The sequence below is a fragment of the Anopheles bellator genome, chromosome 2 (assembly GCF_943735745.2).
Source record: "Anopheles bellator chromosome 2, idAnoBellAS_SP24_06.2, whole genome shotgun sequence".
NCBI lineage: Eukaryota > Metazoa > Arthropoda > Insecta > Diptera > Culicidae > Anopheles > Anopheles bellator.
This window is the reverse complement of record NC_071286.1, coordinates 75779193-75800702: the sequence shown is the minus strand read 5'-3', so window position 1 is coordinate 75800702 and position 21510 is coordinate 75779193. Positions and strand designations below refer to the sequence as shown.

The 21510-nt window shown below is 49.4% G+C and overlaps 1 protein-coding gene across 1 annotated transcript in view; it reads right to left on the bottom strand.

The window, feature by feature from the left end:
- LOC131208065 (uncharacterized) overlaps positions 1–19716 on the bottom strand; it is a 58990-nt gene extending 39274 nt beyond the window's left edge. Inside the window, exon 1 of the mRNA XM_058200710.1 lies at positions 19636–19716. Within this exon, the coding sequence (XP_058056693.1) occupies positions 19636–19716 (81 nt within the window). The remainder of the gene's footprint in view (positions 1–19635) is intronic.
- Positions 19717–21510: the final 1794 nt, after the last annotated feature.

Sequence of the window (21510 nt, the reverse complement as noted above, 5' to 3'; positions counted from 1 at the left end):
CTTTCTCGGCTGCTCGGTGCGCGTATTTAGCGGATGTTAATTTTTCTACCCTTAACCACCGAGTATCTTGAGAGAGCACGGCACGGCGGGTTGGTTCTTGGTGCCGACAATGTGCGAGACCACCCCATTGGGCCATTTGTTTGCTTATCGCGCCAAGGTCCCACAAGGGAGTGTGAAGGACAGCGCCCCCTCCTAATGGAGATCCGGCGACCACCTAGAACTCTGTAACCGAGCCTCAACATCATCAACCAAGCCGGACCCGTAATGTGGGATTCTTGCTGGGCGTAAAGCGCCAGCGTAGCGTAAAGGCACCGGAGACCCTTGAAACATAATATTCACGCCAGTGATCGACATAATTGACCACGGACCCCCTCTGCTGTCTGGTGGGGTTGAGAAAATGCGATTTCACGTGTGCGGTGCCATCACCAAGCAAACGACGTGCGTCTATTGTTTGCGATGTGAAAACATGTTGCGCACCGAGCTGACCGGAAGGGAAACGATCTCGCGTATCTCCTCGATCTCGCGAGATTCGCGTCTTCGTCGACGGGGCGACGGGGCGGCTTTGATAAGAAGCGACGGACCGCCCGGACCGGTGATTTAGAAAGGTGGAACTGAATCGGTCTCGGTCTCGGATCGGACAGTTATAGGGTGGGTTCAGCAGCAGCTGCGCCTACACGCCAACAGGCGGTACGATACAACGGGCCAACCTGGGTCGGGCCACCTTTCTTGGGCTCGGACCGGGAACAACAGCAGCAGCAGCAACAGCAGCAACGACAACAGCCAACCAACGCCAACAACATTGCAGCCATTCGCGCAAGATCTGGTCGTCGTTGGGTTAGCCGGTCACAGCGTTTTCATATCTCGCGGATTAACTGTGTCCACTTCCAGTTCGCTGTCGTCGTCGACGTCATCCCGCTAGTCCGATCGTCGCAGGGGGTTGACGTTCGTCAGACGACAGCGGGGTGAACTCCGCAACCGATCTCGACTATATTTTAACGAACCACTCACAAATTGAGAGCACTCATTTAACAAACGATCGCCACTTACTCTCTTTCTTGCGCACTTTTAAAGAATTTTCACATAAAAACACGAGACACGATCGTGCGCACGCACGATCGGTGCAGCACACACATTCACGCACACAAGAAATGGGTTACATTTTCGTTCCCTCAGTAAACCAGAATTCCCACCCTATTGTTTTCGTTTCGATGTTTAGATTTCAATCACAAAACTCTATATTCTATTGGTTTCGTTCGCGGTGTGTGCTTTGTTGGCACACGCGTTGCACCGCCGACACCCGTTGGTTCGCGGAAGGACGCGATCCGTTCGCATTAGTGGTTGGCGTAGAACTGACCGCGACGCGTTCATCCACGAGGAGGCCCACCACCATTCGCGGCACGAGGCCACCAATACACACATGCACGAGGCGGTGGTGGCAATGGAAACGTGGAAGGTGGATCTCGTTGTGGGCGTTTGGGCGGTAGTATCGCCACCGCTTAACACCTTCTCTCCATTCCCAGCCCTGCAAGGGTCGTCTAGTGAACGATCTCTTCCGAGATCTTCGGGGTCTCCAATGGGTGGGTTCCTGCGGGGCGATCCTTCGTCATTGTGTGTCTGTTGTTTACGCGTCCGTAGTGGTTGTTAGTGGCGCCGGAACCCACACAAACACCACACCAGCAACCCCCGTTCGCTGACGGCGGATTGTGCGCTGGGATTGTTTGCGTGTGGTTGTCCGTCTCTCGGTATTGGTATTGGTTCCGCCGCGTTTGGTTACCGTGTTGGCGGATTTTATTTACGTTTGTTTTTCGTCAACCCCCAACCAAGTCAAGTCGTTTGCCTCGGGGGGGCTCCAGCAGCAGCTGTTTGGGGGTTGTGTGCTACGCACTTTTTTCTCCATCCTCTCCGGAACCGAGGAGGGCTCAGCCGTGGAGTGAACCGGAGAGAGATTATGGGCTTTCGAACATAATTTGCCGATAATTCTTGCTGGCGACAGCATGAGGAAGAGTTCGGTGCTTGCAGGTGCGTAAATTCCTTTGTTTCCTAATTTTCTGATAAGTAATGAGGATAAGTGGGAGGAACAGATAAGAAGATTTCCGAAGTTGACAGTCATCACAACGAATTTAATTTTTGTGACACTTTTACGTCCCAAAGACCGTTAATTAATAAACGATTGGATGGATGGAACATATAAAGGAGCATAAAAAGTAGAATAACACACATCGTCTCGATTAATTTTGGATGAATTAAACAACGATCGCTCGACCGTACACCCGTTGACGACCCGTTGACGGACCTACCCCCGACCGACCGACAGAACCGATTGTCAAGTGACTCAATTTTACGCTCAATTTACCACGGATCGCGCGATAGGAAGCGGTGTTCGCAGCCGCGGACAGCTTTCGCCACACCACCACCGGACGAAGGGCGTCAATACCCCACACAGGGTACACGAGAGGTATATCTTACCTGCAATGGACAAGAAAAGAAGGAAATAAATATTAATGCGGTGGGGGTTACTGTTGGTTACTGAGAGGCGTGTAATATTAACGATCATTGGATGGGTGATCGGAAAAGTGATCTGATGAATTATGGAGCGCACACGACGATCGCTTGTTTTATTTGGCCTTTCGAAGGAGAGAAAAGTGTTTCTGGTTGTTGGCAAAAAGCTGCGAAAGTGTTTTAAAGCCAGGCTTTTGTTACTCTTTCCGAGCTACTTACAATTAGTCCCGTATCGCTTGAAATACTTCTCTTTCATCTCCAAATCGAATGGATTGTTTTGGCTTATAAGGTGCCCCATCACTTTGCAACTTTGTTTTATACGTCCCAAAAAGATATCGTATCGTAAATTTCCGCCTGCGCGTGTACTTTTACTGTGGGGAAGACAAATTTGAGTTCCTTTTCCGCGGTGCAACACAGAGTGCGGGTCGATGTCGGTAAATCTGTGCGACAGACAAAACTGCATATTTGCATATTTCGAACGAATTGTGCAGTTCGTCCACTCGCGGCAGGTCAGCTTTCATTTGGTGCGACACAGGAAGTTGTTCTATTTCAGTGTGCCACCTCAAATTTCAGACTCCGGTCGGTAGGTCGCCAACATCAACTTTAGACAAATGTTGAGGCTTGATGCCGTGTGCCCCACTCGAAACTCCAATGCCGTTGTCGCGGCGCCATTCAGAGAGGGTTCATGGTGCGGACATTTTCCTTCAAAAGTTTCGAGCATTCCCACCGAGCCGCTACTCTCAATTACTGGCAAGAAGTTGGTCTTGCCTTTCCGGTGCAGAGCACTGCTCCTGCTGTTGCTTCTGGGGCGATTGAAGTGTACGAGCGCGAGCGCGGCCGTAAAACATTTTGGCATTTATTACGGCGGCCAACGAACTCGCGCGGCCTGAAAGCTCTGGCGGGCTGATGGAGTAACTTTGAGTTGAGTCATCTTGGTCATGGTTTTTGGCAGGGACACCGCCATGACTTGGACGATCTTTCGCAGAAGGCCGGAAGTGGTTCGCTAGCGAAAAAGGAAGCATCACAAGAACAACAGGCACCATGAGACCATAAGCAATATTCCAAAACGTGGTGCCATTCGCGTCACGAAACACTAGAGAGACATAGTAGACGGTTGCGCTGTTTTTAAAAATTTCGTTACGCTGCGAACCTACAATCGGTGTAACATATTAAAAGTTTGGGGAAAAAATAATACTGCTAATGGCTTAGCAGAAACCATTCCTAATTCTAAACCAGTTTTCGTGAGCCTCGCTCAGTGCCTCGTTTCATAATTGATAAATAACGCAGCGCGCGGCCACCGAGGGAGGCAAAGTAAGCCATCGTCATCAGCAACCTCACAGACGGGGCCAGTGTGTAACTGACATTGGCCATGACGAGGCCGAGAACCACTACGTCTTACGCGTGGTAAAAAAGGCCTTCCATGCAAACAACACTCATTTGCATAACACACACCAAACGACACGCACTCGGGCACTGTGATAAGAGAAGCGCCTGTCTCGGTGTCTCTTTCTCTTCAAGGTAAGTAGTCACAGAAGCATACGGCGCGGAAGCCAAAACGTCTCGGAGCAGTCTTCCGAACCCAAAAATAAAATTAAACGAAGAATGTGAAGAAAAATGCAAACAGTGTTTTGCAGCAGCCAGCATAAGATGGGGTGGTCCCGTGCTGTCGAAGGCGAACAAATTGGCCAACGGTAAGATCCGCGATACAGGTGCTTCGGTGGCGCAGGGTAGAAGATATCGACACACAATCACGGCTGAATATTTGATCATATCGCTGATTGGGGACTGCTGGGAACACAACCGAGCAGACCATTTCGGGAGTTGTTGCCGGAACAACGTTCCATCGGCACAAAACAGATTATGATCAATTTGAGGAAAGTACTTTGCTCGTTTGCGTGCTCCACCTCATGGAGGTCATTCGTGGTTCTTAAATTTTATAATCAAACACGATTAATTTTAATGTGAGGGTTTTAATTTTGATTCGCCAGAGTAAGGCGCATATCATTTGTTTTATTGAAACCACAGCGACCATTATATGTGCCGCTTTTTACTCTTTTTAAAATTCACAAACTTGTTACAGAACCAACATTTGTCGAAAGAATTTCCTAAGACATATTGAGCAGTTTGCTAAGAGGAAAACAATGATAAGAGGTTCCGAATGATCATCGTTCTCATAATTATTGCAGAAATAATTTTTGCAAGGGATGTGTAAAAGCGTCAGTAGTCAGTAACAAACAGCACTAATGATCATCTCACGGACCGTTTTTTAAGATTTTTCTCCAAAATTTCAAGGCAGGTTACTCCAACTTGGAAGTTATAGCTCATGGGTTTCCATTTAAAAGGATAAATCGAAGAGGCTGAACTTAAAAATGGCAACCCGCGTGTGAAGGCTATCCCGGCCTGCAAATCTAAACATTGTTTCAACATTCATAAATATTTTTGCTGGTTACTTTTTCGACAGAGTAGTAAATTGAAACAAGTCAGATCGATCGGTATCGATACAGTAAATTTTATTTCAAAACCTCTACCAACCAACCATGGCCCATGTTGAAATGCTGTTCAACGCCCCCGCAAATAGCCAGTTTGTGCCCCATTATTGTGTGCCATGCTTTGTGCAAAACGGCATTTTTCGCAACCTAATTGAGCGCTATGCAAAAACAACATGATTGACATTGATCCGCTGGACGTCTGATCGGGAACCGGACACTCAACCGGCCGGGTTGCAGACCGGAATCAGGTGGGCCACTACCATCAATCCCGTGGGGCCGTGTGGGAGGCAACGGATTGCTCATTCAGCTAACCAATGCAAGTAAGACAGAAGCCAAGGCGTTGTGCTCTCAGACACGAAGGCCTCCAAGTGCAGCGCCGGCTCCGAAGGGTGTGTTGTTTAACAATTTAATTATGAGCTGTGGGGCGGTTAAAATAATTGCCGAGTGTATCCATTTCAACACCTCCTCGGCCTGACGACGTAGACGTTTTGTGTTGGTGTTGGACGGGCAAGCAAAAAGTCTCGTCTCGGTGTCGCAGTGTCACAATCATTATGATTGTCTCAAACGGCGTGGAAGACCTAGAGGCATCCATCAATTGGGCTGGGGATTACAAATCTTGCTTCGATGAAAAATGAATCGGAATCGGACTGTAGAGTAGGTCCACCGTTGGACAGACACGCCATGGCACGTCGCCTGGGAATTTGCAGTCAACGAAGGTCCTCTAAGGGTCTCCGGGAGTGTTGATGGTCAGGGGTCTGGCACGAACCAGTTACGACCCACGTCTGCCACGGTGGGTCAAGTGAGGGAGATAAATTTAAGTTTTTCTGGTCCGGCAGCGGACACAATCATTCATTATTGCTCCGTTCGATTGAAATGGCCCAGTCGCCGGATCGGTTTCTTCCGGACGTTTGTGGAGCACTCGAAGAAGACTTCATTGAACACCACTTGAGATAATTTATTTTACAACCGTACAGACTGTTTCGTATTAGTGGCTACTTCAGTACGGCAGCATGGGAACAGTTTGGTTTAGCTCGGTAATTGGGTTAAAAGCAAGCTGCCTTTCTTATCAACCAGCTAGCCACCCACTTGGTCGGAGGCCTCAAACAACATAAGCCCGGCCTAAGCGGCGGAATGTAACTGTGTGTGATGGCAAAAAAATGTAAGCAAACTGGGCAGAGAGACATGCGCGGCAAAAATGTGTGTCACTCGACTCGACGGCGCAGCATGTGCCACTCCGTGCACCGTGGAGTTCAATTGCCTCCCCCCAGAAGGGGTCGATCTGGGTCCTCCGGTGTCCTAGGGACGGAGCACTGTGGTCGCCACAGAAACGGCCACTCCCTTCTCGGTGTCGTGACTGTCGACTGAGAGCATCGATAGATAGAGAGGGCCGCCCGAATAGGAAGAAAACATAAATCACGATCACGAAAAGCCGTCTCGAAGCCGACTTCGGTGTCGGTGACCGCCGCCGAGCGGCGCCTGCGGCACATTTTCTTAGTTTCACTTTTTCATGTGGAACATGACCTCCCACCGCCCCCGAGGGTGCACGGTACGGGGAACATAGAATAATGCTCGCCACTAAACCAAGCAGAGGGAGAATCGAGCCGAGCCAAACCGGGACACATTGGGATTGGGTCCCCGATGGGCGCGATTTCACTTTCCATTCGTTGTGGCCAAGAGATGTTGCCCAAAAAAGATCGGAACACGCGCGGGCCTGAAAATCGACCATCGATCGACTGCGGTGCGACAACATGCGCGGAACACGACCCTGCCGGCCAAACATGGGGCCGAACTTTACCAAGTTATTAAAAGAAAAATTGGTCCCATGCAAGGCGAAAGCTGTTTGATGTTCGGAGATCGAATCGGATCGGAGCCTGCCTGCTGCGGACACGATTTACTCCAACAGCACCGGGTCTATGTTGGCTGGCGGGACTGCATAACCCACCCCGTGGCTCCGACTATGTAACTACGGGGAAACAGTAAAAATTGGTACCCAAATGTTCCCGACAGATGATTTATGCCTATTACGACGATGGCCGGAACCGGGCCAAACTCTCTCCTGCCCCGGAGGTGTTGTTCACCGAGATTACGGAGCGTTTTCCGCAAACCCAACCGACAGCTGACGATCGCCGGAAGTAATCTCACCAAACGGCAGTCGGAGCGACCGAAAATTGTCCCACCACAGATGGCGGCCAAAATTTGGCGAACATGGCGCACAACTGCGACTCGGGTGTAATTGCCGTTACTGCCGGGCAAGATCCGGTCTCCAACAGTGGGAGCTCTACTCAAGATTCGGTGCACGGCGCGGTTCAGCAGCAGCGCACGCGGCGCGAATGCCATTAGTGTCAAGTGGAATTAAAAATCTGACACACTTTTGCCGGCGCCCGTATCAGAAGCAAACGTAAGATTTTCTTGATTGTAAGTAGTCACTTGTCTTAATGCGCTTCTACAGGGTGTTTCTTAACCTTAAAAATGTGTTTATACGAAAGGAACTGGGGAGAAAGAGCGTGTAATGAAGCCTGAAGGTGCCCGAAGGTCAATCAGTGTTAAGTATGTCTTATCTCGACACAAAAATGGCTATCAATTTACTTAAAAACATGTTTTTGATTTGGCCGATACAATGTAGTAGGCCAGCTAAGATTGCGTCGTGCTCATATTGATCATACGATCGTATAGCGAAGAACTTGACAAATATTTCTTTATTCTTTTAAATCTGTTTAATCTTTAAATCAAATACTTTCTAATCTATGAAATAGATTTATGTCTGCATTTGTTCCAATTTTCGAAACGGTTCAAAAAATCCTTCTTTGGAATAGTCTTAAAAACCACGGAAAAATCTCTTCAGTTTAGCGACTAGCCAGAAGTAACATGATGCTAACTCAGGCGAATACGGTGATTGCGGAACGATATGGGTCGAGTTTGTGCAGAGATGATTACGAAAATTTTATGCATAAACTTCAGGAGGAAGTTGAACCAATAATTGTCTCTCCACAAATTTGGTCTTTATTGACGCACAGCAAACCACACATCAAATATTATTTGTTGACAGTTGACATAATAGACCAAACCACGATAATCGACGTTAACTGGTTCCCGCTATTTTTCGGCGACGGTAGAACATATCGCAGTAAGTTTGTAATGAAAATTTTAAAGGTGTTTTAACCACCCAATAAGTATTCTTGTTATAAATAAACATAAAATAAGAGAGAGAGCATTTGTAAATGTTTCTTTTCAAACTATCTGTTTCGTGAAATTTATTACAAGTCTTTTTAATGGAAATTTATAAAAATCGTAGACTTCATTTTAGTTGATCACATACATTTAAGTTGATTCAATTTGCCCCCTGGTTGTACTAAAGCGTCCTTCGACCGCACCCCGTGCACACGCAGCACACCCATGGGACGCGATCCATTAATTACCGCTCCTTCGGCTAACCGTTCCCAAATGAGGCAAATATTGTCCAACAAACAGCACTGAACACTGAAATCACTCTTTTTCTCCGAAAACGCACGTTCTGAGACGCGCGCACACGTGACCCCGGGAGACGTTTACATCACACTCCGTCACGCTTCATCGTCCAACACCGGAACACGTCCTCTGCTCGCTCGCTGGCGGCACACAGTATTGAAATTGGATCGTTTACATGCACAGGGCGGACGCAACATACATACATCCTACTACTACTACTACTACTACTAGTCTGGGCGCGAGCGCTTGGCTTATCTCAACACGGTAACTTCCTTCAAAACCCCACATCAACCCTTGGCCGGGAATGCTGCGCGGGATTTGTGAATGTCAGCGAGCGGCGTTATCCGAAACCGAAGTTGGCGGTGTGCAAACAACGCTTGCTACACGCATAAAACATCGGACAAGAATATGCGTTTCAAGTTCCTAGCCACCACCGGTGGTCCGGTCACTGATTAGGTCGGTCCCTGGGGGCTTACGTTGGTTCCTGACAAACATCACGGCCACAACAATGTGCCCGAAGCGTGCGCCGAGTCCGTCTATCTCCACGAGAACGCAACGTTGTCTTCTTGCTCGGGCCAGGTCCAAAGAAGGGCACCCACGAGGCTTCTTTCAACTGAGAGATCGCTTATGGCGGAAGCACCGAGAAAAGCTCACCCAGCCAGCGCCGTAATAATTATGCAAAACATGCAAATACTAGCGAGCCCCGTGCGCTGTTCGCATTTCCAAGGAAACCCTAAAAAGCGCATCGCAATGGACGCACACCATCATTATTTGTTCGCGGTCCAGCGGCGATACTAGGCTGCTTCCTGTTACGGTGCCGATGCGTAAAATAATTACAACTTCCGACGATTAGAATTTCGGGCGGCACATTATACAATTTTGGTTGCACACGCGCGTGTAATTTTTGAAGAGTTATTGAGACTCCGATGCGCTATTTATGCTTCCTCCTAGCGCACGTGCATAATGTGCAAATGTGCGTTTTTCTATTCGCCCGCGAAAGGGGCGCGAAATGAACTGAACCGAAGAGCTAAAAGAAAAGAGCCGATTATTTATCGCTTTAATTTCCCACCAACGGAAGGCGGTTTTGACGGTGTGGCTTTCCTCGCCAATAACTTTAATTCATTTCTTTGCAAAAAAAAAAGCGAAGCACGAAAACGCACTCAAACGAGGGGTCCAATGCGCTCCGCCCCGACGGCAGGTTCATAATTCATCCACTAGCCGCGCACGCATCCGTAATTTCCATCCACAGTTTGGGCCTGGTTTTTTTCGTTAAAGCTCGGTCATTCGCAGGCGTTTTTCTTTATTTAGATCAACCACTTTCGATTGCGATCGACGTGCGCCAGGTGAGACACACACGTTGATTATGATGCGCGCGGAAAGGGATGCTAATGCTAACACTTCCTTTGCATACTGCGGTGCGATGACGCAGTATAAAGAAAGCCGGCGGCATAATTAGTCTTCGATTTTTATCAACAAAAACCAACGCCCTTACGTAAGAAAAAAAACAGACCCCTTGAGCCGTGAGCTCGGAATGAAAATTTCACCGAAAACGACACCTTATCCACCCGACATCGATCAGCACATCACACTGTGCCCGCCGATCGATAATTAGGAAAGCTAAATTGAGCCAACCCTTTGGCCTTTTCGGTGGTGGGAATAGCACAACCGTGAAGCAGATATGATCAGTAAATGATCAGTAAATGATGCATAACGCTTGCTCACGTGAGCGATCGCAAGACTCTCGCGTTATATAATCGCGAGCCGTTTTTGAGGCGATCGAGAATCGGTTGATGGACCAATGTTTGTCAATTTCTGACGGTAATGTGTACTTACAGGTAATGGGAAGGCAAACGAATTCGCAACCTTTCACTGATCGGTCAAAATGGCGTCCAGCAGCAGTACAAAATGGTGGTTCACCGAAATTGAAGCATTTATAATCGACCCCTCCTAGTCGGCGTTACGTCCCAGTCTCGGTGTGGCGTCGGACGAATGTATAATTTAACGAAACCATTCCGAGCGAAACTTGTAAAATTTGCGTATCGATTTTCATGCTGGTTCGGGAAACTGGTTCAGAGTGCCACACATTCTAATGAGTCTAATGTGATGCTGGATCATCGGCACACCTGCTGAACCTGTTTGTCCAAAATTAGTTCGCGGCTCAAAGATCAAATCGGTGACTCCTGTGGTGGAGCTGATACCCAAGTCGAAGATTTTCTCTAAGCTTTTTGGCGAAATATTAGATGAAAGTCCCGAGTAAACATTAATATGCGTGAGCCTCAAAAGAGTTTTAGACAGTTATTTACGTTACTCAAACGGAACCAACATGCTCAATCAGGGCACATGAAGAAGATTATCACCGACAACACATCGCACACATGTCTGATGCAAGTCACGCCATCAAGTACCGGAGTTCAGGCGACAAAAATGCAAATTTGAAGCCCGTTGTTGACGATCTTTCGCAAGGATCAGCAGTTTGGAGAGCATCGCAGAAGCATTAACCTTGCATCCGATGCAAGCGCATTTGGAAATTGCAACCACCGGCAGTCTGGCCTTCCCGAGCGAGAAAGAAGGCCACACATCCGCCACCAATTGATTAATAGTGCGTCGGATGGGCTGCACCACAACCACCATCATCGACACCATTTCGCCCACATGACCCTCGCCGGGGGGGCGCACCACTTTCGACGCACAGCACATCGACACTCTTCCATCGCTCAAGTACGTCTGGGGAGGGCGATCAACATCAGACCCGAGGAATTAGAGGTGTTGGGGAGATGCGCTTAAAATCTCGCCCAACCGCCCCCCTTAAGAGCATCACTCCACGCCCGCTCCGGTAGACATTTTCAAGTAGGAGCCCATAAATTAACAATTAATCACTTCGTGCGGAGGGGGCCCTGCGCGCAGAGGCCCTCCTTTTTGTCTGCTGACCTCTCATTTCTGTGCTCTGGGAAAGCCTCGCCCTAAAAGCGGACCTTCAAACGTCCGGGGTCCGTCCGATAATTAACGACGCGCCGCCTATGCCACCTATCTCATTTGCATTCGACGCCTGCGAGCCATCAAAAGCCTCCAACAACCAACGGTCGCGGGCAGCACGGCCAAGAGACGGATGGACGTTCGGTGGAAGCATTTCATTCCGATTGCTAGTGCGGTAGCGACTGTGCTTACCTAATTAATCCCGTTTCACCCGGAATCGAGTGTTTTGCTCGAGAAAACTGCAACCCCCCAAAAAAGGCCATTTTCCTGGACAGCAGCAGCAGCAGGTGTCAGCCACTTTTGCATTTCCAACGCAATAACGGTGTGCAAATGAAGCAAAACGCTGCTGGGAAGCGTTACGCGCGGTCCCGAGACCTACGCCGACCATTTTGGGACCCAACGAGATATGTTTGGGTGGAATCGAGAGGTGGTCGCAGTGTTAGAAACGGCGTTCGTTGGACTGACCACAGGCAACAACACAAACTGGTTGTCCCTTCCCGGTTGGTGCGTAAATTTTGTTGCCAGACCCAACAACAAAGTGCACTTGCGGTTCCAAATCGAGCGGTCAGCGAAGCGCACTGGGGTGTAAGTGATAATGCATGTCGGGTGCTAAGTGCCCACCCCGCCCTGGTTGCATTGTTGCGTTGGGTAGGTACGTGTCACAGACCGTGGTCTCCGCGTAACGATTTGCACCGTTTACGGTACCGGCGGAACGCTATACGGACCATTCACAAGCAGCAGTGACAAGAGACATCCTCCGGGCAGACAGAGAAAAATGGAATTCCCATCACACCCGGGACGGGTGGCGCCCAATCAACAACAACAGCAATCATCATCACCGTCGCAATCAATCATCGACGTGCCCGTTGTGGATGCGCACTCGCTGGCCGTGACATGGAATGAAATGTCAACCGAAAGAGATGCGCCCAATTTTGAGTGATGAATAACACTTCCATTTCTTTCGTTGTGAGGTCCGTCCTAAGTTCGAGTTCTTCCCAACTGGGACTTGGGACTTATTCATTAAAATTATAATACTAAGAAAATTTAGAATCTTACTTCTTCCATTTTTTTCAGATTCCCCGAAGACTGACACATGGCCTGAAAAGTCCCGGGGCTCACCCATCGATAGCGCTAGTCTTATTGCATTCATCGCTTTTTGCATTCATCGCTTCACATTTTCGTATATTCTACTCATAAGGTTGTGAGTTATTGCGCTTAGAGTGGCGCTACTTTTATTATTTCCTTTTGGATCAACCACATTTTCGTGTTTTCATTTTATGTTTTATGTTTCAAACAACAATGTTTGAAACAACAACCGACGTTTTCTTTGTTGACTTCAAACGTAATTGTAGAGACACTGATGATACAGAGCGCAGTGGACGTTCAAATGAAGTGGTAGCACCAGAAAATATTTAAAACAATCCCCAAAATCGTTTCGTATGATCGAAAAGTAAAATTTGCGTCAGAAAGGTGACATTGTAAAGATATTAAAAGAACGTGTTAGCTTTATGTTGCATTAACTTTTGACTATGAGAAAACTTTGTGCAAAGTTGCTGTTTTGGACAGGAAGTTAGAACAAGGATTTATCATTTCAATCCGGAATCAAAAAGATTGTTATTTGAGTGGAGAACAACTGGAGAACTGGATGTTGAGAAGGAATATACCATCAACAGTGAATATTGTATAGCATATTGTTTTTTTTTCTTCAGATTTCCCGATGACGTACTTTACAAGCGCCTGTCTTTGGTAGGTCATACCGGCGTTTATGGACTCAAGTTTTCCTCCCTAACATTAATACATTAACATTTATTCAGTCAGAATATGAAACAAGCATTGAGGCTCAGTCCAGAAAGGAAATTCGATGCCAAAGTTGACCCAAATGTTTTCCGGTATGGGTTGCCTTTCGTAACCCTGCACTCATTTGGCACATTGAGGATCCGACCGTTTTTGACAGCAGCCGCTATTCGGTTTGACAACTGTGACAGGAAGAAGCCACTTCACATCGATTCATAGCTACAACGATCAACCCCAAACCCTGTCCAAAGGTCACTCTGGGGCCATTAAAAAATGCATTAAAATTTCCTAGCAACCTAGCTTCGCTTCGCGTCGTTTCAGTTAGCATCAGGTTTCAGGTACGTGTGACGGTGGCGGGACTAAGAAAATTCAAACAGTCGGCGGGCCCCCGACGCGACCCTACGGATCATCAGGTTGTGCTCCAGTTTCTGGGCTGGTCGCGAGTTATGAGTGTCGGATTAACGGAAAATGGAACACCGAGAGAGAGGGAAACATAGAGCGCGGCAACTGGAGCAGCCCCGCAGGAGAACTGCACTACTGTCACCAAGTTAGGCCCGTGGGCAGCAGAATGAGTGGCACGGTAAGGTGGTGGCGGCGGTCGGACACAAGTTAAGGCCCAGGACTTACGCAACCTGGAAACCATAGTCCAGTGCCTCCGAGGCCCAGACTGGGTGTGTATGTTGATGTTATGAAGTTACTTCAGAGACGCCGGTGACCCACAGTGCCGTGTCCTGTGTCAACGCAAACGTGAGAAATGGGCAAGCGAAACGGGCTAAAACACTTTTTATGTCTGTTCCGCCCGTTCCGTTCATAAAAATCTCTGTACCCAAACCTGTGCCTAATGCCCCCGCGCGATGCCCAACATGTGAGTCGCAGTATCTGCGAAATCAGAACGCGCAAACACCGTTTTATGTGAAGAAAAGGGTGAAAAAGAACCACGATGTGCCGTTAACACCTCTCGCCAGCACGTATGCCCAAGAAGGTACACGGCCCGTTTATTGGGCCCACCACACAGCAGTAGGACGACCTCCCGGACTCGATGCCGTCCACATGACGGGTGTTGTGCGGTGACACACGAAATGTAACAACCCGCATTGACCCGGACAAGATAACGGCCAACGACGTGGCGCGCGTAGACATTAAGGTTCCATAAGGCCCCAGGTTGCAGATTGTCCCCTTATCACCTGGATGTAGGCGCCTCCGTGACCACCTCTTCGCGGGTCTTTCAAACCTCGCCCGATAACGGAGCTCGCTTCGCGCGAGTTTTATGCGCGAACACCAAACCCAATCGTTTTGCAGGTTCATTTTCGAACGAGTCCAAAAATTGATAAAACCCAAAGCCCAGGCAAGGACGGTCATGGCTCCGCGCGCTGGAACCGATAACCTTTGGGGGGGTCTCTCTCGCCCACCTCGTTTCTCCCCGCTCGATAGCACCGGGGCTAACAACGGTTAATTGGAAGCAGTTCGCCCCGTAGCCCCGGGACGCGAGAGACGAACATTTATTTATTATCGTGCCCAGTTTTTCTACGCAGCACGAGCCCTTTCGTGCGCCGACAATACGACTAATGATAATTATGAGCGGGCGCCGCATCAATAGTTTTCAATTTAAAGAGTGTCCCACACCCACAGACAGGCTCAAGCACAACCAACCCACCCGCCGACGCCGACCAGTGTCGGAAAAGTGGGAGCTTTCGCCCAATTTTCCGGCCACACCAACTCGCGGGGGGGTGAGTAAAAGTGAGCCCCCGGCCGGGGTTTTCGTGTGGGAAGATCAGGCTCCCGAAAGGCGAACGAAAGGTGGGCGGGCGAAAGGGTGAAGAAAAGTGAATTTTCTTTCACCGAATGCAGCGGCGGTGCTTACGCCTGCAGTTGTCTGAATTTATGGTGAAACTATGTGAGAAATATTCGGCACGGCTTGCGGTAGGCACCACGACTTTCAGCAAATTACCAACAATGGCCACGGAGGCGGCCCCTCCCGAACGTCTCCATTTTCATCGTGCGTGCGTCAACATGTAGTTCAGTAGGGCATTGGCGGTTGTTCTAAGGGGTTGCCACCACTAATTGTGCCATCATCTGTCAACCCGGGCGGCCGACCGATGTTCCGTAGGTTAGGCAGGTCAGTGAGCAGGCCACGGGCGAGGTTAATCAAATGTGGCGTGCGGTGGAAATGGTGACGTTCATTAATTCTATCATCGTGGCGTTAATGGCGATCTTTCTCGCTCCTCATCAGGAGCAAGCTGCCGGCACTCGGAGCTGTCGCAATAAATTAACCTTCAAGCGGATGGTGCTACTGAACGCCACCGGGGACTCTGGAACTCTGGAAGGGAGTAGTAAGAGTTAATGTTGTAAGCTTTCATCAACACGGTCAGAGGTCTTGCATAGTACAAACGAACCAAAGACAATTGGTTCAAGTGATCAGATTGCCGTACCGTGTCACCTAATTAGCGGTAGTAACCCGAAGATCGAGATCTAGTTCGATCGGTCAACATAAAGCGCGCATAACGCCCGCTCGGCCGCTTATCGGAGACGCAATCGTTACGTTGGGGGGGGGCCAAGCCACGGCCCGCTGATAACGGCCACGAACCGAACTTTATGGAGCCAATTAGTTTACAATTTAACGACACCGCGGCCACGGCCCGTTCGCGTTCATTCATCCACTGACGCGCCCGCCGTGAACCGAATAAACTCCAACAGCGCCATTCGGGGCCATAATGTGCCGATTGTGCCGCTGGAGTGTAAAGAGTTGTAGCGTATCATAGCATAGCGCCGGAGCACGGAGCTTCGGTAGTAGATCCCATAAATGAATGGCCTATCAAACTGTCTGAACTTACTTGATCGCAGCGGATGTAATCCATGACGAAAGCAGATTACGGTGCAGGAATTATCGCACACGGAAGGATAATTGGGTCACATTGGGTGTTGTACGGCGGGGCTTTAAAATATCAACAAATTTGTACACGACTTTGAACTTTTTGCACCCTTTTTCCACGCCAAACGCTTGTTCACAGTAAATCATTTGCACACGGGTGGTTTGTACTTTGACACTCTCACAGCCGATGACAGCAACGCTAATGACGATGCGCACATCACAGTGAATTCCACTTCCCTACGGATTGAATTTATTTTTATCCCCAAGAGTCGATTTGCACCGGCAACAGGAATTGTGGCCCTCGAATGGCCACAGCTCCGACGCTAGCAGTGTGTATCAATTGATATTTTGCCTCTTGCAACGTTCTACGTTGGATTACAGATGACAGCAACACGACCACCAGGAGATAGGTCAGCACCGAACGAACCAACACCCAGATTTTGATGATCCGAAAAACTGAATGGCCAACCAGCAACCCTAGGGCACAGTCTCATCTATCAGCGTCTGCGTTGGTGGTGTTGGTGACTCGGTTCACACCTTTGCCCGTTAGAATGTACGGCGCTTTCATTTCTCTCACTTTGTAGCCGGTTTCCGATCGTTCGAATCCCGCGTATCGATTACCCGACCCGGTCGTGTCACGGAGGTCACGACAGCTGAGCACGAAGGCGCACGTGGCAGCACGGCAACAACAACAACGCGGCCGCCGCCGCGGAACGAAAACAATGTCTCACCACTATCGCCCAACATCATCACCGGTGCAGTGTCGATGCGGTACTAAAAGAAAGCATAGACCTGGCCTTTTTTTCACTCGTCGTCGTAGTCGTCGTCGACGGTGCTTTCGACACGCCATTCCCACCACCAGCACTCTCTGTGCATCACCCACCACCGGCAAGTGCCGAGATGCTGTCAGTTGCTGCCGCCGCCGCCGGCTAGAGAGGTGCTGTCAGTTGCTGTGTCGTTTTGTCGGTAGTGAATTGGTGGCCGTGCTGCGGAACACGACACGGCAAGGGTAATTTGGCCCGGTTCCATGCACAACAGCGGCATACCCCTCGTGCCTCTCTCTCTCTCGCTCGATCGGACCACCGTGCGCCATACACCATTACTGTGTCTATGTGTGTGCGCGTTGGCAAGTTCACAGGCCATTTACCAAATTAGAAATGTTCCTGTCGGATTTGGCGAGATAAAATGAAACACACACCGGGTCCGGGTTTGCAAGGCCAATCTTCGTGCCGAGCAGCGATCCTGCTCGCTCCTACTGCGAACCGGCCGGCCCGGTGTGGGAGTCCATTATCAACGGCCAGCACCGACAGCACCCGTCATTATCTGCGCCGGGTCTTTCGTGCTCATGGAGAGTGCTCCGAAATGTACGATCGTTGCGCAAAATACACAGCACGAGACGAGGGTCACGAGAGTGAGAATGTGTGATGGTCGTCGTGGTGGCTCACGGAGAGCCACGGATTCTCCCCCAGGTTCTCCACTCCGTTTGCAGCAGCGTGTGCAGAGCACCGTGCACGTCAAACAAGGAGTGCGTGATCGTGCCCCCTAGTAGAGAGAGGGAGAAACAGCAGCTGGCGGCAACCCTTTCTTCCGCCCCACCTGCCAATTATAAGTGGTCCGGAGGTCCGGTGGGCACCGAAATGAACGTAATATAATCGGTCGCGGGATGGGATGATGAATACTTTCCCTTTTCTTTTTCCCTGGCGTGCCGGCGTTGGCGAAAAATTTATTAAACCAACGCGGCCACGACGCGCACGGTGGTACCGAAAGAGATCGCCGAAGTGGTCATAAACGGGGACCGAACGGAAATTAGTAGACATAACCCGCGGAAGGTTAATTTAATTTAATCTCGAACGGCAGCGGCTTCACTATCCGCGGTGTATCCGATAGCTAATTTAGTTCATGAATTGTTTAAACTGTTTGGGGCGTTTGGCGGCAGGATATGCAAAATGCATGTGCCATAATTGGCCGCGCCACGGGTCGAGGTCAAAATATTAAACAGACGGGGGGATCCAAATAAAGCCAATTAAGTGCACCTTCACCCATGCGATTAGAATATCTATGTAAACCCGAAATTTCTCTAAATTGTGGTCAATAACTCCCTCTCCGCGTGCGCTTATCTCAAAACATTTAGCCCAGTATCAGCAGGGGCATCTGTTTCGATGAATTATGGCGCTCTGTCTGTCGCAAATTTTTGCGGAGTCGTTGCGAAAGGCTGAATGGCGTTGCATACACCTGACCCGCTCTCGAGAACTGGTTTGGGTTGAAACACTGAACCCCATTCGCGCGCCGTCTTTCGGCCCACAAACGACCGCCGCTTTGTTGCTGCTCCATAAATCAACCCTCACCGAATGTGCGTGAAGCATTAGTTTCACGTCCCTTTCGACCGGTTCTGGTGCTTCGTGGCCAAAATGTGTTTACCAGATTATAAGAAACACACAACACTTGCTCAGCTGTGTACAAAACACCAGACGCCAAAGAGGACCCTCGATGGACATCCCCATCATCACAAGGATAGCGCGATCGGTGCGCCCTGTAGATCGCTTGGCTCGACTTAATAAAACTGACCGAGAAGAAATTGACTGACGCCCACCAGGTCATCGAGAGGAGAGCAAAAATAACGTCCGGTCAAAAGTGGGCGTCTGTGTGCCACCATTCTTTCCACCGGAACTGCTCGCATCGCTCGTTCCACCAAAACCGGTTTATTTGGCCTTTCCCCCCTTTTTTAGCGGAACGAACTCGGTCCGGTGATTGCTTCACTCGCCAGCGAGATGCCAGAGATACTTTGACCGCACTACCGTTGTTGTTGTTGTTGTTGTTGCTGGTAACGGTGGTTGTTGTTGTTGTCGATGTTGCGCATCATGTGCAAAAAGTGGATGCGTCAAGGTCGTTGGGCCGTATGTTGGGTCTCGCTTTCGTAACCGTATGCTCGGAATGCTGGAAAAAGTAACGGCAAACGGTGGGCCGAAGCATCATCGCCCGGTTCGCTGGTCCGTTCATTCTTTCCTTTGCGGTTCTAGTGGGAAAAGTTTATGATGCCGCAGCTGGAGAAAGAGAGATGGTGTGTGCGTTTTTCTCGGAGGCAAAACAAGTAAGCGTGACGCGCGAGCGGATCTCAGGGACGTTATGGTTGGTGGGACAGTTGGAGGAATGGCAGGTGGACATTGGAGAGCAAATTTACTCATGTGATTTACAGTGGGCAGAATGTTGTGCTAGTAACCGGGAAGCGAACCGGAAAGAACGTAAAACGTGCCAATCATCGGCAAACCTTCCGGTGAAATGTCGATGCGCTCCAGTAGAAGGATCAATGATTGAGGATCATAAGGCTAAAAGAACCTTGTTGGTTCTTAGCCAATATTGAATACGAGATGAACAAACTTTTACAAATGAAAGAAGCCCTAAAATTTGCATCGATTTTTTTCCGCTCGATAAATATTGATAAAAGTATTTAAAATTCCGTCTTTTAGGTTACTGAAAGTGATCTAAAACCCGCCACACGATTAGATCATACGTTTAGACCAACGATCGCCATTTATCCAAGACACCTACCCGATTGTGGAGTCCCTCGTCGTTCTTGCCCCGCTTCAGAGATGGCGCTCGGATCACGTTGTGCTCGCCGTACGAATTCATCTCGCTGCGCAGCACCGTTCGTCTCGCTCTCGTCTGGTACTGCTTTCTCGCTTTTGCTTGCGACTTACACCTGCGCTCTCTCGCTTTACCGATTCTCACTGTCGCGCTCTCGCGGGCTCTCGCCTACTACGCCAAAACGCCGGCTTTTGCGTACTCGAGCGGCCGGCGCATTATTCCCCCATACGCGGCCAGAAACACCTGCACTATCAGCTCGCTCTCTTTCTCTCACGCACTCACGATCACTCTGGCTCTCTCTCTCTCTCCTTTCGCTTGGGCACCGTTGAATTTTCAAACCGCTTTAACGGACGCGACGAACACAACACACTCACTAATCACCACTTCAAAGCGCTAAATTCACCACTGGATAAGAAAAGAAATTATTCACCACCAGTTTGGCTTAGGCCGGCGATCGATCGTATCTCGCGGAAGCATAGGTTGAACCTGCGTGTAATGAATCAAATCAGCATAAGCATTTAGACACATGGAATGGCGCGCGATCGCATTCGCAGTTCACTCAAAGTACGCGCAACGATTGGCAGTTTTCGGTTGGTTTCACTTCCTGTGCGATTCCTTCAGCACCTGTTCGGAAAAGGAAAAAACAAAAAAAGGCAACATTAAAACATGACCTGCACGCACGCACAACGCAAGGGGACGTGACCGGATGCGTGATGCGCACATTAATTGGATCGAATTTCTATCTGCGGTAAAATAAAACAAAACGCGGATCAAACGGAGGCGACCGATGAGAAGAGCTATTTACAACTCCATTTCCCACCGATCGATGAGGGCCTTCCGCGTAGGGCACCCAATCCTAACGAGCTTCCTTTTTCTTAGCGAAACATCGAACCCGTAATCTGATGCGCTCGTCCAAGATTCACCTCCAGCGACGACACCAACAAAACACACAACGATTCCATTTTCATTTATTATTCCTGCGCCAGGGCTTCCGGGAAGTGGAACAGGTTTGGGATCATCTTCCCTTCCTCGTGGGACCCATCGAGTTATTTTACATCCCATCCCGCTGCTGCCACCAACACTGACCGGAGAGTGACTCGCACGTTCGACGGGCGCTTCCACCAATTAATTCGATCGAGGCGAACGAAAGTGACACACAACGACAGAAACAAGGCAGCGAATCGTGTCCCTGGCCGCGAGCGAACTGAACTATCGAAAAGCGGAGGATTATTGAGGATTTCGCAATAGAGTGCGTCCACCCGCGGCTCGGGTTGTAAAGTTGGAAAAGAAAAAAAGGTCAACCTCAAAACAACGATTACCAGCGGCCTCCACCACCAATCCGCACTACACGCACCAGTGTTTCGTCACACGACGGCCAGCGAGAGATTACGGAGGAGACCTATAATGGGTGCCCTGGAATTGATACCATCCGCTAAGACGAGCCCAAGATATCGCACAGTTAATGGATGATAAGGAACGCCGAACTTCCGGCTGTCCAAAGCGCAATAACATCTGCGCTGCGGCGTCTTAGCGGCAGACAGTTGGGTCGTAAAATTAAATTGACCATCAGCACGCCAGCAGCTACCATCATGCTGCCTTCCATCAAAAGGCGTCAAGAGAAGTTTGACGAAAAACTAATCCCATCCAACATCGGGGCAGCTGCTGTGTTGATGAATTTTCCACATCTTGGCCAAATTCTGCGCCGAAAGCAACGTTGGCGAGACGAGCGATATTAAGAACCCAGAATGAGCACCGCACCGGAACCGGTAAGCTGGTGGAAAATGTGAAATCAAATCAATCACCAGCGAAGATTGATCCGAAACGACCCAATATTTCACC